The sequence below is a fragment of the Pan troglodytes genome, chromosome 3, assembly GCF_028858775.2.
Source record: "Pan troglodytes isolate AG18354 chromosome 3, NHGRI_mPanTro3-v2.0_pri, whole genome shotgun sequence".
Taxonomy (NCBI): Eukaryota; Metazoa; Chordata; class Mammalia; order Primates; family Hominidae; genus Pan; species Pan troglodytes.
In genome coordinates, this window is record NC_072401.2 from 38,317,226 (window position 1) to 38,338,057 (window position 20,832).

The 20,832-nt window shown below is 43.0% G+C and overlaps 1 protein-coding gene and 2 pseudogenes across 20 annotated transcripts in view; 1 reads left to right on the plus strand and 2 right to left on the minus strand.

Annotated features, from left to right (window-relative positions):
- TBC1D1 (TBC1 domain family member 1) overlaps positions 1 to 20,832 on the plus strand; it is a 248,728-nt gene that overhangs the window by 104,881 nt on the left and 123,015 nt on the right. For all 20 annotated transcript variants that reach the window (XR_010156534.1, XR_010156536.1, XR_010156537.1 and 17 more), the window contains one exon: positions 20,318 to 20,782. Coding sequence is in view for 16 of the 20 variants with exons in the window: in XM_009447499.5 (XP_009445774.3) it covers positions 20,318 to 20,782 (465 nt within the window). In the remaining 4 variants the exon portion in view is untranslated. The remainder of the gene's footprint in view (positions 1 to 20,317; positions 20,783 to 20,832) is intronic.
- Positions 1,343 to 6,343, minus strand: LOC129143676 (proteasome activator complex subunit 2-like; annotated as a pseudogene).
- Positions 12,619 to 12,940, minus strand: LOC100614020 (small ribosomal subunit protein mS33-like; annotated as a pseudogene).

The following is a 20,832-nucleotide window of genomic DNA, read 5'->3' on the forward strand; positions in this document are numbered from 1 at the left end:
AGCCCTAAAGCCCTAGACTGTGGTGCTCGAAACTTTTTAAGGGATGCCTGACTCCTCAAGAAGTCTGTACCATTTGAATGAGCTCTAGTTGAAAGAAAGGTTTTTATAATATATTCGAAGTGGAAATCTTTCTTACTTTGTTTTTTTGTTTGTTTTTTGAGACGAGGTCTTGCTCTGTCACCTGGATGAAGTGCAGTGGCACAGTCTTGGCTCACTGCAGCCTTGAACTCCCAGGCTCAAGTGATTCCCCTGCCTCAGCCTCCTAAATAGCTGAGACTGTAGGTGTGCACCACTGTGTTGCCCAGGCTGGTCTTGAACTCCTGGATTCAAGCACCCACCTACCTTGTCCTCCCAAAGTGCTGAGACTACAGACGTGAACCACCAGGCCCAGCCTCTTTCTTTCCCATTTTTGAGAAGAGTGGAGCTAATGCCTCTTTCCTGCGGCAGATTTCTACCCAAGCCAAAGGCATTTTTATCTTCTTGCCCCAGCTTCTGTTCATGCATTTTATGACCCTTGTTGCTGCTGCTTTTAAAGTGTCCTAAAACCAAAAATGAAACTTGCTGTGTGACCTGATCAGCAAGAAGGAGGGTGAGGCTGTGACCCCTCTCTTAGTGTGAGGATGACATTTCTCCTAATGCCTTAGGCTTTTTGTTCCTTTTCATTCTTTTGTTCTCCAGGCCATTCTGCTGGCTTATTTTGGGCTTACAGTCAATTACAATCCTTAAATCTTTTTCACATGAACTTTTGGCAAGCTGGGACTAACTCCATGGGTGATTAGAGCTGAGGGCTTCTTTTTTGTTTTTTTGCAACTTACGTACTTAACCTGTATCACCATGTTCTTGATGTTGGCATTTTTTTGGTTTTGTTTTGTGGGTATTTTTTTATTTTTGTATTTTCATCCTATTAGCCAATTTATTTTTGTAGAATAGTAGAATTTGGAACTAGAAGTGATTTTAAGAGTACTGCAGTTTGTTTCCTTCGATACTGACACAACAGCCCTCGGGAAACTGACCTGGAGCGATGGGTGCTAAAAGGAGATGAGATTTTCTTCCTCATATGCTAGGAGCCTGGACAGTTAAAGGTGTAAACAAAAATGTTAGCAGAGGGTTAGGCACTGGCTACGAATTCAGACTTGGAAACTTCGTTGTCTGTGCAACTTCATACTGTTTCATTCTTGTCCTGTATAGTATTTCTTTGATTTCCTTCATCTGTAAAAGCAGGAAGAAAATATTTGCCACTCAGTTCTGTTTTTTAGGTATCAAATGCTAGGATACAACCTGAGGTTTCTTTCCCCGCCCCCTCACAAAGTATAGATCATTTGTTTTCCTTCCAGCCCTGGGCTCAGTACACAGATGGTTTCTCTTCACCTGTTGGGTTGCGGTTTTCTCCAGGTTGGTGCTGATGATATGATAAAGCTCAGCACAGAAGGCCTTCAGGTCCAGTACCCTGGCCTTGACCTCCCCATAGGCTGTCTTATCTCACTTTTGCACCAACGCCTGGTAATCCATTACATGGGTCTCCTTGGAGGCCTTGGCCACAGCATCCCCGTGTTCTGAGAAGTATTTGGAAATGGTTGTCTGGACGGCTTGCACTTTGGTCTTAACTGCGTTCACCCTCTCCAGCACCTTCTCCTGGATTGCTACCCCAAATCATTTGCATCCTCAGTCTTGGGGATCAGGTGCTGGATCCATGTGATCACCAGAATGCATTTCTCTTTGAGAATCCAGACTTCTGGCTTAACCATGGCAAGCAGCGACAGGACCTTCTCATTCCCAGGGAGAAATCCACACTCAAGCACTTCTTTCTTCTCTTGTCTCTCTGTTTCTACCTCATCCTTGGGTGGGGGTTCTGGGATGGGGATGTCCAGTGGGGCCCGGAGGGAGGTCAGGCAGCTACAATGAGGGAATCCTTTTGCAAGGCCTATGTGGGTATATGATTTTCTGTGGCAAGAATCTGTAGAGGAGTTCCTTGGCTTCTTGGAAAAGCTCTTGCCTGAAGACATGTACCTGGGTGTGGGCCTCCCTGCTCAGGCACCCACCACAAGGCTTGGCCGTGCAGCTTCAGTTGCTGGATCTCTGGTCTTCTGGCCAGTCGCCCAGGCTTTCACATTCACAGCCTGACTGTTATAAATATATATTGAAGTTATCTAACATTTATAACTCCGAGAATGCCAAGGAGCAATGAATAGTATTGTTATTGTTACCCTTGGTATTGTGTGCAGTCTAAAATATATAAAGTGGAAAATGGATTAGACTGCTTTTAACTAACATCCTTTATTGGCAAAAGTTCTGATTTGCCTGTTGATCAAAGTTAAAGAAAGGGAGTGGTTACTTGGTGAGTGTAGTTGATTTCAAGAACTGAAATGGTGTGAGAGGAAAACCTGTTTCTACCGCTGATCAGAATGAAGATCTGGGTTCTTGAACACATGTGATAAGTTTTACTCAAGAATGCAGTTAGTGCTGTAAAGCTAGTCTGGCATATTTTAAAATTGTAAATAATTGATAGTTATAACACATGCCCTTTCCTGTGATTGAGCCTGGCACTCATGAATTAGTGTAATTTTTCTGTTCATTTGGAAATGTGTAAATTTCTATTCATTTGGAAATGACCATGGACCTCAAAGATGGTGACAGGGCTGTGGCTGGGCTACACTGTACATTTGTGCAAGTTGCGGGCTGCACAAAGGCACCCAGCCAGTGGCACAAGCAAGGACTGAGATCCAACCCACACTTGGCTTACCAAAGTCCGCCACCCATGGGTTTTTGTCTGTGAGGGGGAGAACAGGGGTTTGGCTTTTTAAGATTTGGACAAAGGCACTGTATATTTGAGGCATAGCCTATACTATGAAATATTTTGTTTTTAAAAAATTAATTTTGGTGCTGTCAAGGTGATTCCATACTGTGTCCACATATGTAATAATTTGAATCACATTTATTTTACTGCAATTCCTGAGAAGGAACAAGAGTATTTATCTGGTTAACACGCTAATGGTTTATGTAAACTCAAGCTTGAACCATTAGCTTCACGAGACAGACCAGTGCTTAGTATTATCACAATTTTAATTTAAGCTACAAATCTTCATCTTAGATAATTATCTATGCAAATGCAGGGGCAGTCTTTTGAATATTGCTTTTAGACTGCCATCTAAAGTTTTTGGTTTCTGGGGTTTATTTGGAAGTTTGTTTTTGTACTGTATTGTGCTTCCTGACTTAAAGGCTTTTGTGTGTTATGTCGTGAAGCATTTGGGGGCACTTAGAACTGTATGCCGTTTCACTTGTACATTAAAAGAGTTTATCCTAAGATGAAGATTTTTTTCTTCTTTCCAAATGATTTTGCCCCTAGAAGTTTTTACCTAGTAGCAGTAGATGGTAACTTTGAAAAGACTAAAGTTTAAGAAAAATGTACTTTTAAAAAAATTAAAAATAACCTTTTTTATGATTACAAAAATACATATATATGAAAAATAACATACTGATAAGCCCAAATACATATTCCTACCACCCAGAGACCACCACACGTAGTCCCTTCCAGATCTGTTTTATTAATAAGCACTATTTAAAATTCTGTCTCTTTTGCTGGAAATAAGTAGAAGAAATAACAGCTGTTCATATACATTTACTTTTTTTTTTTTTTAAAGAGAATTTTTTGCCAGAATGCCAGAGTAGACTGAGGGTGGATGGGCGAGGGGATTATTCTCTGAGCTGCAGCACACCCTGGTTTCACTGTCTGCACAGTTTCCGCTTTTTGTTCAGGGATAAGATGTCTTTGAGAAGAGAAAACCCATGTGAATAAATATTGAGTTGTAATCTGTATTCAGATTTCTGGATTTTTTTTGGTCACAGTGGTTCTGCCATCTAGCCACTGAACCCTCCCAACCTTTCCCCGTCCTCAGCCCTCATCTGTCACGTTCAGTTACCACTTGCCAGCTTTACCTTCTAGATAGTTCTTGACTTCATCCTCTCCTCTCCGTTTGTATTGCTACTGCCCTAGGTGAGATCGTCGCTTCTCTCTCCTCAGTTGCTTGTCTCTTCCTTCATCAGTGATGTATTCACTCTGGGTGTGAGGGGCAGTGCCAGGCACTGGGTTACAAGACCCCTGTCTCCAGCGACTGTCTTCTTGAGGACGAAGGCAGGTGAATGAGCCATTGCCACTTCATCCTCCTGCCTGTCATCCTTCCTCTGCTGTTATGTCCATCAAGCCCATTCTCTCTCCAGCAGCCCTGGTGATCCGTTGGAAATGCAAACCTGGCCAAGTCCCCACCTCGCAGTCCTCAGCTGTCTCAGTCTCAGCTGTTTGCTGGCAGCTGGGTCGGGCTGTCCTGGGCCTCCTCCACACCTCCCTCCTCGTCTGCCTTCCCTGACCAACCGGGCCTCCTTGCTCTTAGGCGGTTTTCTCTGTCCCTCCCCTCCTGACCTCCCCTCTTTGCACGTGGTCAGTCTCCTTGCCTCTGTTGCCTTGTTTTCTAAATCATGTTACCTGTCTGTCCCCACTCTTCAGCCCAGCGCGCAGCACAGTTTCTGACTTGATAGTCTGCCTTCTGTAAAATGGGAATGAGGGTGTCTTCCTCAGAGTGTTGGTGTGAGGATTAAATGAGATATAATCCACTGAAAGCATGGCCTCTGGCACACAGTGGGCCTGATAAGTGGTATTGATGCCTGAGATATTGTATTAACTTAAATGACCAGGTTGAAGAGAAGGTGTCAGAAATTTACGTTCCTCCATGTGTATTTGATTATATAAAATACTGTTGGTCACACTTTCCCTACATCATATTAGGTAAAGTTAGAAAGTGAAGGCTTTTCCACTGGGCATGGTGGCTCTCGCCTGTAATCCCAGCACTTTGGGAAGCCAAAGCAGGTGGATCACTTGGGAAGTCAGGAGTTCAAGACCAGCCTGGCCAACATGGTGAACCCCTGTTTCCACTAAAAATACAAAAATTAGTCGGGTGTGGTGGTGGGCGCCTGTAATCCCAGCTACTCTGGAGGCTGAAGCAGGAGAATCGCTTGAACCCGGAGGCAGACGTTAGTTACAGTGAGCTGAGATCAAGCCACTGCACTCCAGCCTGGGTGAGTGAGACTCCGTTTCAAAACAAACAAAAACAGAAGAAAAAAAGAAAGTGGAAGGATTTTATGTTTCTTTCATGTTTAACCTACATGTTGTAGGTAAAGTTTACCTACAACACTTTGGTGTATTTTCAAGTAAATATATTTAATCGAAGTGAATTACTGTTACATTATGAATTTTACACTTTTAGAGAAACAGAAACTGCCTCACACATTAAAGTGTGTGTGTTAAGCAAATACTCTGATGTAGGCCTGCAAAGTACACAGAAACGAATCAAACAGCATCCTGTCCCCAGCGCGTGGTGTAGGGGAAGGGCTCAGGGCTGTGACAGGTGTTACAGCAGAAGACCAGGTGCCCTCAGGACCTGGGAGAGCAGGCCTGTGAGGGGAGGGAGGGGAGGAGACATTTGGGTTGGATCTGGAAGAACCTGCAGACACTAGTGGAGGAGAGTCAGTGGAAGAACATTCTAGAGGAAAGCCTTGCCCACTTGCCTGCAGTGGTTGTCAGATGTGAGCTGCAACCTAATTAACAGTTTATTGAAATGAGATATCAAAGGTATTTATTGGGTATGCTTTTCTTGTTTTTCCATTGGCAGTGATAATATCAAGTTGACAGTTGAAAATGCTTTTCCATCTGTTTCTGTATTGGACTGAGTTGTTGTATTCCAAGGACTAGCTAGGCAATAAATCACATCAGACTAAAATTGAGTACTTGTAACATTTGAAAAGATTATAATGTGCTGGTATTGATGAAGAATTTATACTGTGTAGAAATTAATTCCATTATTCTAACTAATGGACACTTGAGTTTTGCCCCATTAGAGTTTGCTCTTCATGTTGATTTTAATTTCTTTGATGACTATAGCGTCTGGCGAGGCTTTCTCATTTTCAAGTGGATTTGTTTGCATTGGATGGTGGGGCTGGCTTTATTGCATTATTCATATATGCAATACATATGCACCATGGTCCCAAGAGATGACTCGTGGTGATGGTGATTGTATTTTTGAGATGTAGCTGATACCTCCCATCCTCTGGACTTCCTTTGGTTCACATCTTTATTTTCACTAACCAGTAACTGAAAATCTAATATTTTCTTTGATTTTGAATGTAGTCAGCAAACCCAGTAGCATTACAGATGGAGTATCCCTTATCCGAAATACTTAGGACCAGCAAGTGTTGTAGATTTAGGGCTTTGAAATATTTGCATTGTACTCACCAGTTGAGCATCCCAAATCTGAAAATCCAAAATGCTCTGATGAGCATTTCCTTTGAGTGTCATGTCGGTGCTCAAAAGTTTCCAATTTTGGAGCATTTAGATTTTGGATTTTTGGACTAGGGATCCTCAGCCTGTAGCAGTTCCTGTGACTATAACATCAATAAAATCACAGTACCATGATCTGTTTCTACACTGAACACTTCTGACATCAGATGTGTCAGAGTTTTCCCCACACCAGCAACCAGTTCTCTGATTCTCTGGTCACCAACTGGGTCTCCAGTGATCAGTTAAATTCTGACACTAACAACCTGAAGTTAGCACAGACCCCACAAGTTAAGGGCTCAGTCTCACAAGACTGCCCCAAGACACCCACTGACCTGCTATAAATCAAGTTCCCACCACCTCCTCCTCAGGGTCAGTCATTTGCTAGAATGGCCCACAGAACTTAGAACACTCTTTACTTACATTTACTGGTTTATTATAAAGAATACCACTCAAGGCCGGGTGCGGTGGCTCACGCCTGTAATCCCAGCACTTTGGGAGGCTGAGGCGAGCGGATCACCAGGTCAGGAGATCGAGACCATCCTGGGTAACACGGTGAAACTCCGTTTCTACTAAAAATACAAAAAGTTAGCCGGGCATGGTGGCGGGCGCCTGTAGTCCCAGCTACTTGGGAGGCTGAGGCAGGAGAACGGCGTGAACCCGGGAGTCAGAGCTTGCAGTGAGCCAAGATTGCGCCACTGCACTCCAGCCTGGGCAACAGAGTAAGACTCCGTCTCAAAAAAAGAAAGAAAGAAAGAAAGAATACCACTCAAGAAGAGCCAAATGGAAGAGATACGTAAGGCAAGGTATGGAAGGGGTTTTGGGGTGTTTAGAGCTTCCATGCCTCTTTGGGCCTGCCACCTAGCAACACCTCGATAAGTTCATCAACCCAGGAGCTCCCTGAATCCCACCATTTAAGGGTTTTTATGAAGTTTCCAATATGTGAGCATAATGGATTAAATAGTTGGCCATTGGTAACTAATTCACCTTTCTCCCCTCCCAGGAGATATAGGTTGGGGAGTAGGGTGTAAATCCCAACCCTCTAATCACAAAGTTGGTCCCTCTGGCAACCAGTGCCAATCCTAAAGCTATCTAGGACCCAAAAAGAGTCACCTCATTAGCATAAACTCAGGTACAGTTGATAGGGGCTTATTATGAGGCATTCCTAATTCCTTATTATAAGGCATTCCTAATATTACCCAGTTCCCTCAGGAAATGCCAAGGGTTTTAGATGCTCTTGTGTCAAGACCAAATAGTTCTTATTATATCGCGATATCATGTGAGTTATTTCCATATGCCTTACAGTTTTATACATCTGTCAAATACTGTATGTGCTCATCACTGCTTTAAGTTACAGTAAGTTATTGACTTGCTGCTTGATCTTGTTAAATATGGCAGTAAGCACTTAGTACTATATCATAATTATTTGGATAATTCCCTTTCAGCATAATTGAATCTTTTGCCATCCCTTGTGTTCTAATTTATGCGTTTGAAAACTTTATTCTTCAGGGTCCATAGGCTTCACCAGGCTGTGAGAGGGGTCTGTGGCACAAAAAGTTTAAGAATCTCTGCTTCAGTCCCTGGGATGTGCTTGAGAGAGAGCATTCCTGCATTTGTTCAGGATTGGTAGGAATGTGGGGTGTGTGATTGAGATGCTGTCTCTCACCTAAGACTAATCCCATAGAGTCAGCAGCACACAATTTAACAAAACCTCAGTCGCTCTTGGGGGCATTGTAATATATACCCACCATAAAAAAGAAAGGGTTAAACTACATTCTCTGTAGGCTTTGAAAAAATATACTAAGCAGTTCCCATGCAAAAATATTTAAAATAAAAATAGCCAGACACAAAGTCTTCAGCTGTCTAGAAAAATCTTATAATACAAAAGGAATTACTCCCTGTGTTTCTGGTTTATTATTTTTACAGCATCTGTTTCTTCTGCAAATATTTGTTGTATGCCCACTATGCTCAGGCATTGTGTTGGAGATTTACAGATTTATGGTGGTTTTCTCTTCTAAGACCTATTTGAAATATGTCTTTCTCTTTACTTAAAAACTTTGAAGTCATTAGATCGTTTTGCATTGCAATCATTTATACATTGAGCAGACTTATTGAATACTTGCAGTATGCCAGACAGTGTACTAGGCACTTACTTTGTCCTACATAAGTAGCACAATAGACAGTAATCCTACTCTCTGGGAGCTGACCTTTATTTAGGTGTTTTGTGCTCTGAGGCTTAGAGGGCTGCCTTGACGTGCCATAAAAACTGCTTGACGCTCTTAAAAATTATGGGTGGCCATTATTTTAGATTGAGCTTCTCTACTGGGCCCCAGCTGAACATACCAAACCGAAATGGAGTCACTTACGCTAAAGGTGATGTAATCAAACTGAAATGTTAAGAAAGCAGATGGATCCCAGAACAGACTAGTTTAAGAAAGCAGATGGATCCCAGAACAGACCTGAAAACAGGAGATTCCAGTCTACCTGAGTCAGCATAGCAAGGAAGTCCCTTCTGCTTTATTTAGCCCTTACAGAAAAGTAGCCTGAAGTAACCTGATGTTAACCAGTCAGGTTTTTCTATTCTGTTTCTTTGTTTCCATCTTACAATACCTACTGTTCTGCCATTGCCTGGTGGGAGCTTTCATTCGATTTGGTAGAATGGAGTCTGCCCTGATGTATGAATTGTGAATAAAATACAATTAGATCTATAACTAAATTTGTTGCAATTGTGTCTTTTGATACCACTCACAGACCTCGTGTATTTTGTAAGGTAGTGGTTTTTACACTCTGTTCCTGTGGGTGTTTATGATGTCTAGGGCTGGCCGAAGGAAGGAGGGGGACATGTTCTGTTTCCTCAGCCCCATTTTAATCAGAACATTCATACTCATATTTGAGATTGCCGGAAAGTTGAGGATGGGGTGAGATGGAGAGTTTTGTTGCCTACAGGGTGTTTGGAAATTTGGTCAAAGGTTTGAATATGACTGGCATTATCTATTGCCTGCTGATATTATAGAAATTATTTTTGTCATTTATTATTCGTTCTGTACTGAAAGGTAGATGGAAGCTTGTTGCCTCTAGGTACTGATATTTTAATAAAGTTGGCAGTCAGATGTGGTGGCTCATACCTATAATCTCAGCACTTTGGGAGGCTGAGGTGGGAAGATCCCTTGAGCCCAGGTGTTTAAGACCAGCTTGGGCAATATGGTGAAAACCCATCTCTACAAAAAACAAAAAAGCTAGCCAGGCATGGTGGCATGCACCTGCAGTTCCAGCTACTTGGGAGGCTGAAATGGGATAATCGCTCAAGCCTGAGAGGTTGAGGCTGTGGTGAGCTATGATTGTGCCCATTATACTCCAGCCTGGGCAACAGAGCAAGACCCTGTCTCAAAAAAAAAAAAAAAGAGTTGGCCTTTTCTTACCTTACAAACATCAAGGTAACAGCTAGCATTTATTGGGAGCTATTATAGGCTAGGCTCTATGCTAAACTTTCATATTTAATTTTGTCCTCAAAATGACCCTCCAAGGTAGCTGGTAATGTCTCATTTTAGTAGAAGAGGAGTCGAGGTTCCTAGAGCTCAGGTGGCTTGCCCAAAGCAGTGCTTGCAGCTTATTTCAGCATTCCAAGCTACAGAGTTCCCCATAGGTTCTGTCAGCATCACACATTCATAGCTTCAGCTGCCTAGCAGTTAGGGCTGACTTTCTCCTGATAGTTGTGACCAGCAATGAGAGTTCATCTCTACTCTTTTAAAGGTTATTCTGTTTTAGTTACTGCTCCAGATCCCTGGCTCCCTCCGGATGGAATGTTTGTGGTCTAGTAAGCAGTACTGGGCTCACTCTCATATCTTTGTACTTCCCTCCCTCCCTCAACCTGCACACACTAAACAATTTTCTTACACTGAAATGCAATTAGCAGTCCTGGCAGTTTATGCAAAGGTTGGGATTTATACTCATCACACATTTACCAAAATGCTTTATTATTGAGCAGAGTGCCTGATGGATCCTGAATATGCCTTTTTTTTAAACAAAAAAGAAATCTTGTACTTTCTTTTTGTACAGTGTTTGCAGTTAATGAAATCAATGCCTTAATTACCTATCAGAAAGGAATGAGATGGTTCTAATATGGGTTCTAGTGAAATATGCCCTCGATGATAAAAGTTAGTTGCAGAACACTATGATCCCACTTAAAAAAATTGGTAAATTACCATTAAGTGTACAAAAAGAACTACACAACAGAAAAGCCAGATTGTTAACTGTAGATGTTTCCAGGGATTATGGGCAACTTTATGTTTTCCTGTTTTTCTTTTATGTGGATGTGTATTGAACTAATTTTTAGAAACCGAAGATAATTAAAGAGTACATTTTGTAGCTGTGTTCAAAAAGGATAGATTATTGAAAAACGATAAAACATGAATATTTGTTTTCCTTGGTTCTTGAGGTTAGCCCTTTTATGCCAAGGCAGGATGCCTCAGCAGCAACTTAACGAGCCCAGAAGAAGGGTCTGACCTGGCTCCCTGGCAGGGAGGGGGAGGGAGAGAGCAAAGTGTTCTTCTCCTTCCATCTCCCCCGCCTTTCTGTTCAGCAGTAACCGTCTTGCATCTTCTTGGTTATGAAATGATTGACCTTTCTGTTGAGCCTAACAACACCTCTGCTGGTGCTGGTTTGGATTGGAGGCGCCAGGATGCGGAAAAAGGGTGTGTAAGAGGAGGGCGCTCCGGAGATATAAATGTGTGCTTTATTTTCCTCCTAAAGCAAGAGGATAGGGAAGGGAAGAATGCAAGAGCAAAGCTTACATTTTTCAGTAGTTGTTGCAATTCTGATACATTGATCTCATTTGTTGTGGTTTAAATACACAGAGTGAGATCGTAAGGTGCTGGCTGTCTGGGGCTAGTTCTACCTGAATCTTGGGTATTGTACATTATGTGAGAATTAAGGTTATGATTTGATTTGAAAGACTAGGCTGTTTGCAGCTTCAGTAGGGAGTGTTCAGAGATGTTTTCCTTCCCTGGTGTTTATGTCTGGGTGTGCTTGTGATCCCCTAGCCTGGCTTCTGAGACAGCAGTGCAGCCTCCTGGGGGATATCTCTGTTTCTTGTGGCTTCTGGCCTGAGCCCCGTACAGGGAACTTTTCTTTTCTCCTTAGTTCCTCTGAGGGAGGAAAGCTTTATCTTTTACCTTAGAAATGAAGTCCTGCCCTCAGAGATCTGGCTAAAACCCAAAAAATTCCTTCGCTGTGTTTTTCATTGAGGCAGATTCTGTTTATAGGTAAGCAAAGCTGGATGTGAACCCCAGAGAGCCAGCAAGGCCATGTGACTTCTCAGCTGCCCCAGTCACTGGGGAGCAACTCCAGTCCCACTGCTGCCATGCCAGGGGACTGACATGGAGAAGACATGATGCCATGATAGAAAACCGCATTTCCAGAGAAGCACAGTCACCTCTGAGTGACACATTAGACCCGTGTATGAGGCGTTGTGTAGATACTTTGCAAATTACCCGTGTTTTTTGGTCCTATTTCTTTGTCCACTTGTATTGTATGTGATTACAGCCCTTTCTCATTTTACATAGCAGGGAGCAGAGAGGGCATGGGAATAAGGTGCAAGCATTCAAACATGAATTGCAGTTTGGCTGTGGTTGTTAAAAATTTTTGATATGAGCTAAAATTTTATTAAATCTCCTTTTTTATGGAGAAAAAAATAGAATCAGTTTGGAATTCCAGGAGGCTTTGGTGACTTTTTTTTTTATGTATTCATTTCATTACAGAATTAGGTAAACCTTACATTACACAGCCAAGGCCAAAATAATTTTGCACAGTTAAAGTGTGTTCAAGAAACCAGTCACCATTTAACTGGATTAGACTTCAACAAGGAGATGATAACCTCCAAACAACCTTCCTTTAGGAAGATGACATTCCTCCAATATGTGGAAAGACAGTAGATGCATTTTCTTCTCTCTGCCACAGAGGAAGAAATTTTCCCTCTTGAGGGACCAACGCTATTTTTATTTTTTTTTTTTTGAGACGGAGTCTTGCTTTGTCACCCAGGCTGGAGTGCAGTGGCACAATCTCGTCTCACTGCAACCTCTGCCTTCCAGGTTCAAGCGATGCTCCTGCCTCAGCCTCCCGAGTAGCTGGGACTACAGGCATGTGCCACCATGCCCGGCTAATTTTTTTGTATTTTTAGTAGAGATGGGGTTTCACCATGTTAGCCAGGATGGGCTCAATCTCCTGACCTTGTGATCCGCCCACCTTGGCCTCCCAAAGTGCTGGGATTACAGGCGTGAGCCACTGCGCCTGGCCCAACACTATTTCTTTTATGCTGCTCTTTTCCCCTCTCCTTTCTTTGGTTTCCCCTTTCCACGAAGCTTCTTTTGTCATCTTTGCTCATCCTTAAAATCCTGATGCTCATCTCTGCAGAATCCAAGAAACCAGAGTGTTCCCATGAGTGTGGAGTAAGTGTTGTCATCTGGATACCCAGTCATAAGTCTCCTTCTTCTTGGCCAAGGGTGGTTCACCAAACAGTGTCACCACTTTCATAGACTTGGAATCAGTCGGCCTGGCGACTTCACCAAATAGCTGAGCACTGAGACGAGACATGCGTAGGGCATATTCTGAAAGAGAAGACATTTCTTGAGTGGCAAGGAACTGGAGTCCCTGGACTTGACTTTCCTCACCCACACCTGGTGACTGGTTTTATTTTAAGAAGGGCGGGGTTTGGTAAATGTTTGGCATCCTATCTGCTTTTACTTTTTATTTTTTTATTTTATTTATTTATTAATTTTTTGAGACGGAGTCTTGCTGTGTCGCCCAGGCTGGAGTGCAGTGGTGAGATCTCAGCTCACTGCAACCTTTGCCTCCCGGGTTCAAGCAGTTCTCCTGTCTCAGCCTCCCAAGTAGCTGGGACTACAGGCGCCTGCCACCACGCCTGGTTAATTTTTGTATTTTTAGTAGAGACAGGGTTTCACCTTGTTGGTCAGGCTGGTCTCGAACTCTGACCTCAGATGATCCACCCACCTCAGCCTCCCAAAGTGCTAGGATTACAGGTGTGAACCACTACTCCCTGTCCCTATCTGCTTTTAATAACTTATTTGAAATGCACCCTGTACTGAGATTTTGCATTTCTCTATCCTCTTAACCTCCTTAGTACTTCTGTAGCACTTGCTTTCCACCCTGTTTAGTCATTTATGTGCTGCTTTATTCCCTCTGTCTAGACAGATTCAGTCTTTTTTGTGTTCGCCAGTTTGTTCATCTCTGCGGTAAGCATGGTAGGGATCTGTGCAGTTTGGCTGCCCTTCTTGCTGTTCACAGTTTGCCAAGGGCCTCCATAATGAAATGGACTTGGGTAGGATGGTGCTGTGGGTGGCATGCGGAGGAGGCCTTCCTATGAAGCACTGCCTTCCCTGGGATGTGACAAAGGACAGCTGATGAAGCCAGGCTTCTGGACTCTGGCTGCCCATTAGAACAGCCAGGGTAGGGCACTTTGAAAACTGCGGGAGTGAGGGCCCCATCTCCAAACAAGCTGCTTCATTTAGGTGAGTGGACCTGGACATCAGGGCTTGAAAATACTGGCCATTCCCATGTGCAGGCACATTTGAGTTGAGAATCAGTACTTTCAGTGAAGGGGCTGGACTTTGAGGACTTATATTCTCATCCAGATCGAATATTCAGTGATTCCATGAAGTCTATCTATATTTATGCTGGCCACCCAACATTTTAAGTTTTAAAAACTATTTTAGAAAACCTACGAAATAATTTCATATCCTTACAGTGCAATCTTCCTTTTTCTTTCTCACCTCCTCCCACCCTCTTTTAGCTCCTACAGCCATTCGATTACTTCTTTTGTGGTTTCATAGTTTTAAATGTTTGTAGAAAGGTGTTGGTCAGTCAGAAGGTTGTAGTGATCTTTTAAACAATTATTTTGGAGTACAAACTGTGTTTTGTGTTTGCATAGATCATCTCTGTGGGGTTTAAAAGCTACTAACAGCTTATCCAGTTTGCCATTTCAGAACCAGGGAAGCTGAATAATGCTACTTCTGTTTTACATGGGAAGAAAGATCAAGACCCAAAGGACAGAAAGATAAGGCAGAGGGGATGAAAAAGGGGCCCCTGTGTCAGGGGCTAACAGTCATTAGCACTTCACCTATGCCCAGATGCCTCCTCAGCCAGCTAACAGGGACACCTGATCTCTCCTTGAGAAGATGTAACACATTAATCTGACCTGTTGTCTAACTGTAAGCATGAAGTAGTCATTGAGGCATTAGATCACCACAGCGTGAAGCAAAAGAGCCAAGACAGACCACCGCACAGGAGCGGCCTTCTGTGCCTTCGCCCATGTTTGTGTTCTGGCACCTGTCACCTTATATTAGAAATCACATATGCGTGAGCCTCCTAAAGTCAGAGGGAATCACGTCTTACTCATTGTAGGAGGCATATTCAAATCTTCATGATTGAATCTAGTCCTGTCAGGCTGAGCTGCTGCATAATATGAATGTTTACCTGTATCCTATCTAGATAGCAACTGATGGTATTTTCTGTTTAAATGATTTAAGTAATAGGCACTCATATTTTCTCAAGTGTTTTGCATGAAATTAAAGGCATGTAAGATAGAGTGAGGAAATACTTGGTTTAATTTAGTTTTTACCCCCTTCCTTTATACCTTATGACCAACAAATACAAATAACTGCTTGTCAGTAAAAACAAGCCACAAATCTGTTCCTTCTGGACAATGATTACGTAGCATTTTTTTGTGTGTGAAGTGCTCATTTGAACTCCTTACAATGAGAAAGCATTTCATCTAAGGGAAAAAACACAATGTGTCCGGCCATATTTTTGAAGTCTTAGAATGTGTTACCATCATATAACGGGAAAAATGCTAGAATTTTAAATACACAGTGCTTCAGACTTATTTAATATTTGTTTCTTACTCATTGACAGAAAAACAAAGCAGCAAATGTAAAGTAAAATGACTTTTTATTCTAAATATTGTTTCAGGAGCTCTTTCCTAAATCCTTGTGAATAAAATTACACTTGCAGTGTATTTATAATCCTTTATAATCCCTAAATCCTTAAAAAGCAAGTTGAGCCAAATGTTTAAATAAGGACTTTATTTACAGAACTGAATATTTCTAATTCTCTTGGGATGTCATTATCTGGCTACATATGAAACAGTATTCACTTATGCATGCTTCAGAAACTTCATACGTTACTGTGCATTTGTTAGTATGTGAACAAAGAAACTTGTTTTGGTTGTGAGCAAAATGCAGATTTACTTTCAAAATTGAGTTTTAGTATAAACTCAAATAGGTTGGCAGAAGAGGAGTTTAATTTTTATGTATCTAAATAAGGCCTGTTTCTTCATTAAAAGAAAATTAAAACCAAGCCCCACACCCTTATTGAATCTGTCCCAATAGGATGCTTTTTGGGTTCTTGTTTGTGCTATAGTTGGTTTTGATTTACTTCGTCTGCAAACAGAAGTGACGTAGATACTATTGCTCCAACAAAACTAAAAAAAGATTTTCACTAAAAGTACCCAGATCATATCAGTGGGAATAAATCCACTGGCCTCAGTGTATTTGCCCTAAAAGGATCTGTGTTTTGCAGTAAATATTGTAATTGTATTTAGACTAAATAAAGTTTTACTTGAGGACATTTTTCAGTTAGGCATGTTTATTTTGGGGGTTTAGTATTGTCTTCCGCCTTATTTATTTTTACTTATCTGTATGAGCCAAAGCTCCAGCCAGCTCTCTCAGCCCTTAGCCTGTTGTAAGTTGCTGACTCCTTTTCTTGAAGATGGAGTGTCCCCTTTCTGGGCATCTCTAACCTCATCCTTGCCTCCCCCCAGGTCCCCATCTTCTCTGCCTGCGATTCCTTAGTTTCTCTACACCTGAAATGTTGGGGTATCCCAGGGGCCTGTCTTGGCACTCCCTTCCTTTACTTTCCCTCCCGGATGTGAGCTGCTCATGTCCAGCTTAGACTCCCTGTCTTGGACTCTAGGCCCACTTACCCAGCTAGATGCCTTTACTTTCAAGTCCTCCTGGTCTTAACATAGACAAAAGCAGAACTCATTGCACTGTCTCCCCAAACCTTCTCCACTCTGCACTCCCTCTGTGAGCTAATGGCACAGTCATCCACACAGAAGCCTAAGCCAGAGCCCTGGGTACCACGCCCCATCTTCAATATCCTCAGCCCCCTATCCAGGTCACCACCAAATCCTGTTGGTCCTGTCTTCCAGAATCTTTCATTCAGCCTTTCTCTCAACCTTCCTCTCAGCCTTCAGTGCTTAGTTCTCAGTTCAGGCTCTCAACATGCCCCATCTCAATTACCGTAAAGGATCCTAATTAAATCTCCTCCTCTGGGCAGGGACTCATTTACATTCATCTCATATTTCTGAATCCCTGGCTCTGGCATCTAGAGATGCCTAGAAAAATGTATAGAAATAAAATGAAGTAAATGACTCAAGTCCTCCATGCAAATAGGTGAGTCCAGCACAGAGGTAGAAGGATAAAGAATTCAGGATTTTATCACGAGTGGACATTATGCCTTCATTTTTTAGAAAATAGTGCCTCAGAGGCTGGGCGCAGTGGCTCACGCCTGTAATCCCACCACTTTGGGAGGCTGAGGCGGGTGGATCACCTGAGGTCAGGAGTTCAAGACCAGCCTGACCGACATGGAGAAACCCCATCTCTACCGAAAAAATACAAAATTAGCCGGGTGTGGTGGTGCATGCCTGTAATCCTAGCTACTCGGGAGGCTGAGGCAGGAGAATTGCTTGAACCTAGGGGGCAGAGGTTGCAGTGAGCTGAGATCGCCCCATTGCACTCCAGCCTGGGCAACAAGAGCGAAACTCCATCTCAAAAAAAAAAAAAAAGAAAAAGAAAAAACAGTGCCCCAGGTCCATTCTGGTAGAGGGTTTTATAAACTTACACACAGATAGAACCCATTTTTTATTTAGTCTCTTAGTATACTTGACTAACTTAAAGTAATGTTTAAATGGAATTAGGCTTTTTGACTATTTGCAATTTGTTGTTGAAACTATATTTGGCAATATGCCCTTTGCCTTCAAATGTTCTGAAATTGTTAGACCTCATTTATCTCCTTTATATCTGTATTACACATAACTTCTTGGTGCTTCTGAATGACGGGGCACACCTTACCCTGAGCATGAGAACCTTGAGCTCAATTATGCCTGAATACTAAAACTTACCAGAGCAAGGAGAGAGAGACTTTGGTCTTTGACTAAAGTGTGTCTTTTTAAGATTCTGAGTAAAGGATAGGAGAGATTGGTCCTTGGAAAAAAAACTACCACAACCTCGATCGTGACCAAGTTATGAGGTATTCTTCAGTTTCTTCTGACCCTGGGAATCCAGGGGATGGTTAAGTGATCTACTTTGTGTCATCTTTTTGTTTGTACCATTTACTACTGAGTCACCAATAAATTCATGTGACTTCACACATTTTCTCTCTCCTTTGATACATAATGAAAGACATCACTGCTCACTTCAGATGCAGCAGAAGACACAGCATGTAGAAACGTCAGGTATTTTCATAAGCCTCAGAGGACTGAATAAGCTTTGAATTTTCTGTTCAGAGTGGGGTTAGTAATTGGGAAGACTCACATGACTTGATAAAATAATCTTACACACTTGCTTAGAAGAGTGGCAAGGTTCTTGTATAAATTGATTATTTTTGTTTGACAAATGTTCTTTACAGAAATCACTTTTACCAGGAAAATCTTATAAACTCCTTTTTGGAGAGTAACTATGGCTTTTTGTTGTTGTTGTTGTTGTTTTTTGTTTTGAGACAAGGTCTCAGTCACCCAGGCTGGAGTGCAGTGGTACTGTCTTGGCTTACTGCAGCCTCCATCTCCTGGGCTCCAGCAATACTCCTGCCTCAGGAGTAGTGGGGACTGCAGGCACACACCACCTTGGCTGGCTCATTTTTGTATTTTGTATAGAGACGAGGTCTCGCCATTTTGCCCAGGATGGTCTTGAGCTCCTGAGCTCAAGCGATCCGCCTGCCTTGGCCTCCCAAAGTGCTGGGATTACAGGTGTGCACTAACATGCCCAGTCTAACTGTGGCTAAGTTTTTACCAGGCTTCTGTTGTGAACCATTGGCAAAGATGTGAATGAAACCTAGACTTCATGCTCTCTTCTCTCTGTCCTGTCTTCTTTTTATAATTGACCAACAGTTTTTAGGCCTCTGTATGATGTATGATTATTTGGCAGTATAAAAGTGGGCTATAACCAAGCAAATGCTCAGTGCAGACAGATGCTTGACCTGTTGAAATTTTGGCTATTTTGTTTTTTTTGAGACAGTCTTGTGCTGTCACCCAGGCTGGAGTGCAGTGGCACAATCTCGGCTCACTGCAACCTCCGCCTCCCAGGTTCAAGCAATTCTCCTGCCTCGGCCTCCCAAGTAGCTGGGATTACAGGCACCTGCCACCACGCCCAGCTAATTTTTTGTATTTTTAGTAGAGACGGGGTTTCACTATGTTGGCTAGGCTGGTCTCAAACTCCTGACCTCCTGATCTGCCCTCCTTGGCCTCCCAAAGTGCTGGGATATTACAGGCATGAGCCACTGTGCCTGGCTGAAATTTTGGCTTTTAAAATCATTTAGGTCTCATCAGGTATCAATTATTTAAAATATAAAACTTTCCTAAAGATCTTTTGACTCTTTGTGTGATAAAATACCTTGAAAGAATAGTCATAATCTTTATGACAGAGAGATCTTTAAGGTGTATTTGATATGAAGTCACAAAGAGAAAAATCTTTCGAGTCATTGGTTTTGGGAATTATGTCATGAACACTGAATATAAGGATACTTTTAAAATTTAAAACCACCTCCTTTACTGTATGTGTTGATCTTTGACCTGAATTGGAAGGGGGATTTTTAAAATTTCTCTATAATGTTGTTAAAAAGACATAGGGCCTGTGGGTATTGGGCCTTAAGTTGAATTTTCCTTATATAGAAAAATGGAAAAAATTGGTTTAGGTGTTAGGTCATAACAAAAAGTAGGCCCTTTTGAAGATTAAATTTATGCCTGCCTTGGCCTTGTTTAAATCCATGCCCGGCCACAAATATTAGTGTTGTGGCTGTCCATCATCTGAGCAATTGCACAGCTGTTTCATTCACTGCCGTGCGGATTCATCTTTATGTCTATGCTGCTTTGAAGAACCTTCTCAGAGGTTAATGATGAGAGGATGTAGCAGTAGGGACAACACCGTGGCAGATGAGATCTTTTATTACATTCTTTTAATCATGATTTTCAGCATTAGAAACCAAAAGCTTTATAGTCTCCATGTGAAGAATCCCTGGTGAGCCTGTTTGCTGTGATAATATTAGTCATGGGTTACTCAGTCCTTGATTAAAACCTCCTAGCTTTGTTGACATGCTAGTCACTATTCACCTGCTAGGAAATATAGGACTGAGTTGTCATGGAAGGAAATAATGGTGCTGGGATTTGAATAAATAATTTATGAGATAATTTCAGAGCCTTTGTCTTCTTCATCCCACCATTTATTAAAGAAGACTTTCCAAAGTATACTGCCATGAGATCTAGAATAATTGAGTCATGTTTTGTGAACCACGTTGGAGACAGACTTCTCTGGGAGGCGACAGCTTCTCCAGAGGAGGCCTTTAGCTTTGGAGTGGGACCAGCCTGGGCTTGAATCCAAGGCCTGCTAGGTTGGGCTGTGTGTGTTCCCGGGCTGGTGGTTTAACCTGGCAGGGTGCTGTGGGCATGTAAATCCTCCAGCGCAGCCCTTGGCAGGTAAGAGGTGCTTCATAAGTGTCGTCCCCCTTCTCTTTTCTGTGGAAGCTGTGTGTTCACCTCCCATGGGAAGACATTCCTAGTCCCCTCCCGTGGGCTCCTCCTCCAGTGGGCTCCTCCTCCAGTGCTCCGCAGTGGAGTAGCCAGCGGGGCGTCCCGAAAGAGCATGGTGCATTCATTCCGTGAGTGCCAGCCACACTGCATGGTCCAAATAACACTCCTCCCTCTCTCCTCAGGTGCCTGAGATCATCAGCTCCATCCGTCAGGCGGGGAAGATCGCCCGGCAGGAGGAGCTGCACTGCCCGTCCGAGTTCGACGACACGTTTTCCAAGAAGTTCGAGGTGCTCTTCTGCGGCCGCGTGACGGTGGCGCACAAGAAGGCTCCGCCGGCCCTGATCGACGAGTGCATCGAGAAGTTCAATCACGTCAGCGGCAGCCGGGGGTCCGAGAGCCCCCGCCCCAACCCGCCCCATGCCGCGCCCACAGGGAGCCAGGAGCCTGGGCGCAGGCCCATGCGCAAGTCCTTCTCCCAGCCCGGCCTGCGCTCGCTGGCCTTTAGGAAGGAGCTGCAGGATGGGGGCCTCCGAAGCAGCGGCTTCTTCAGCTCCTTCGAGGAGAGCGACATTGAGAACCACCTCATTAGCGGACACAATATTGTGCAGCCCACAGATATCGAGGAAAATCGAACTATGCTCTTCACGGTAAAATATCACCCAGCTCGTGCACAGCCCCAGTCTGCCATACGCTTTCA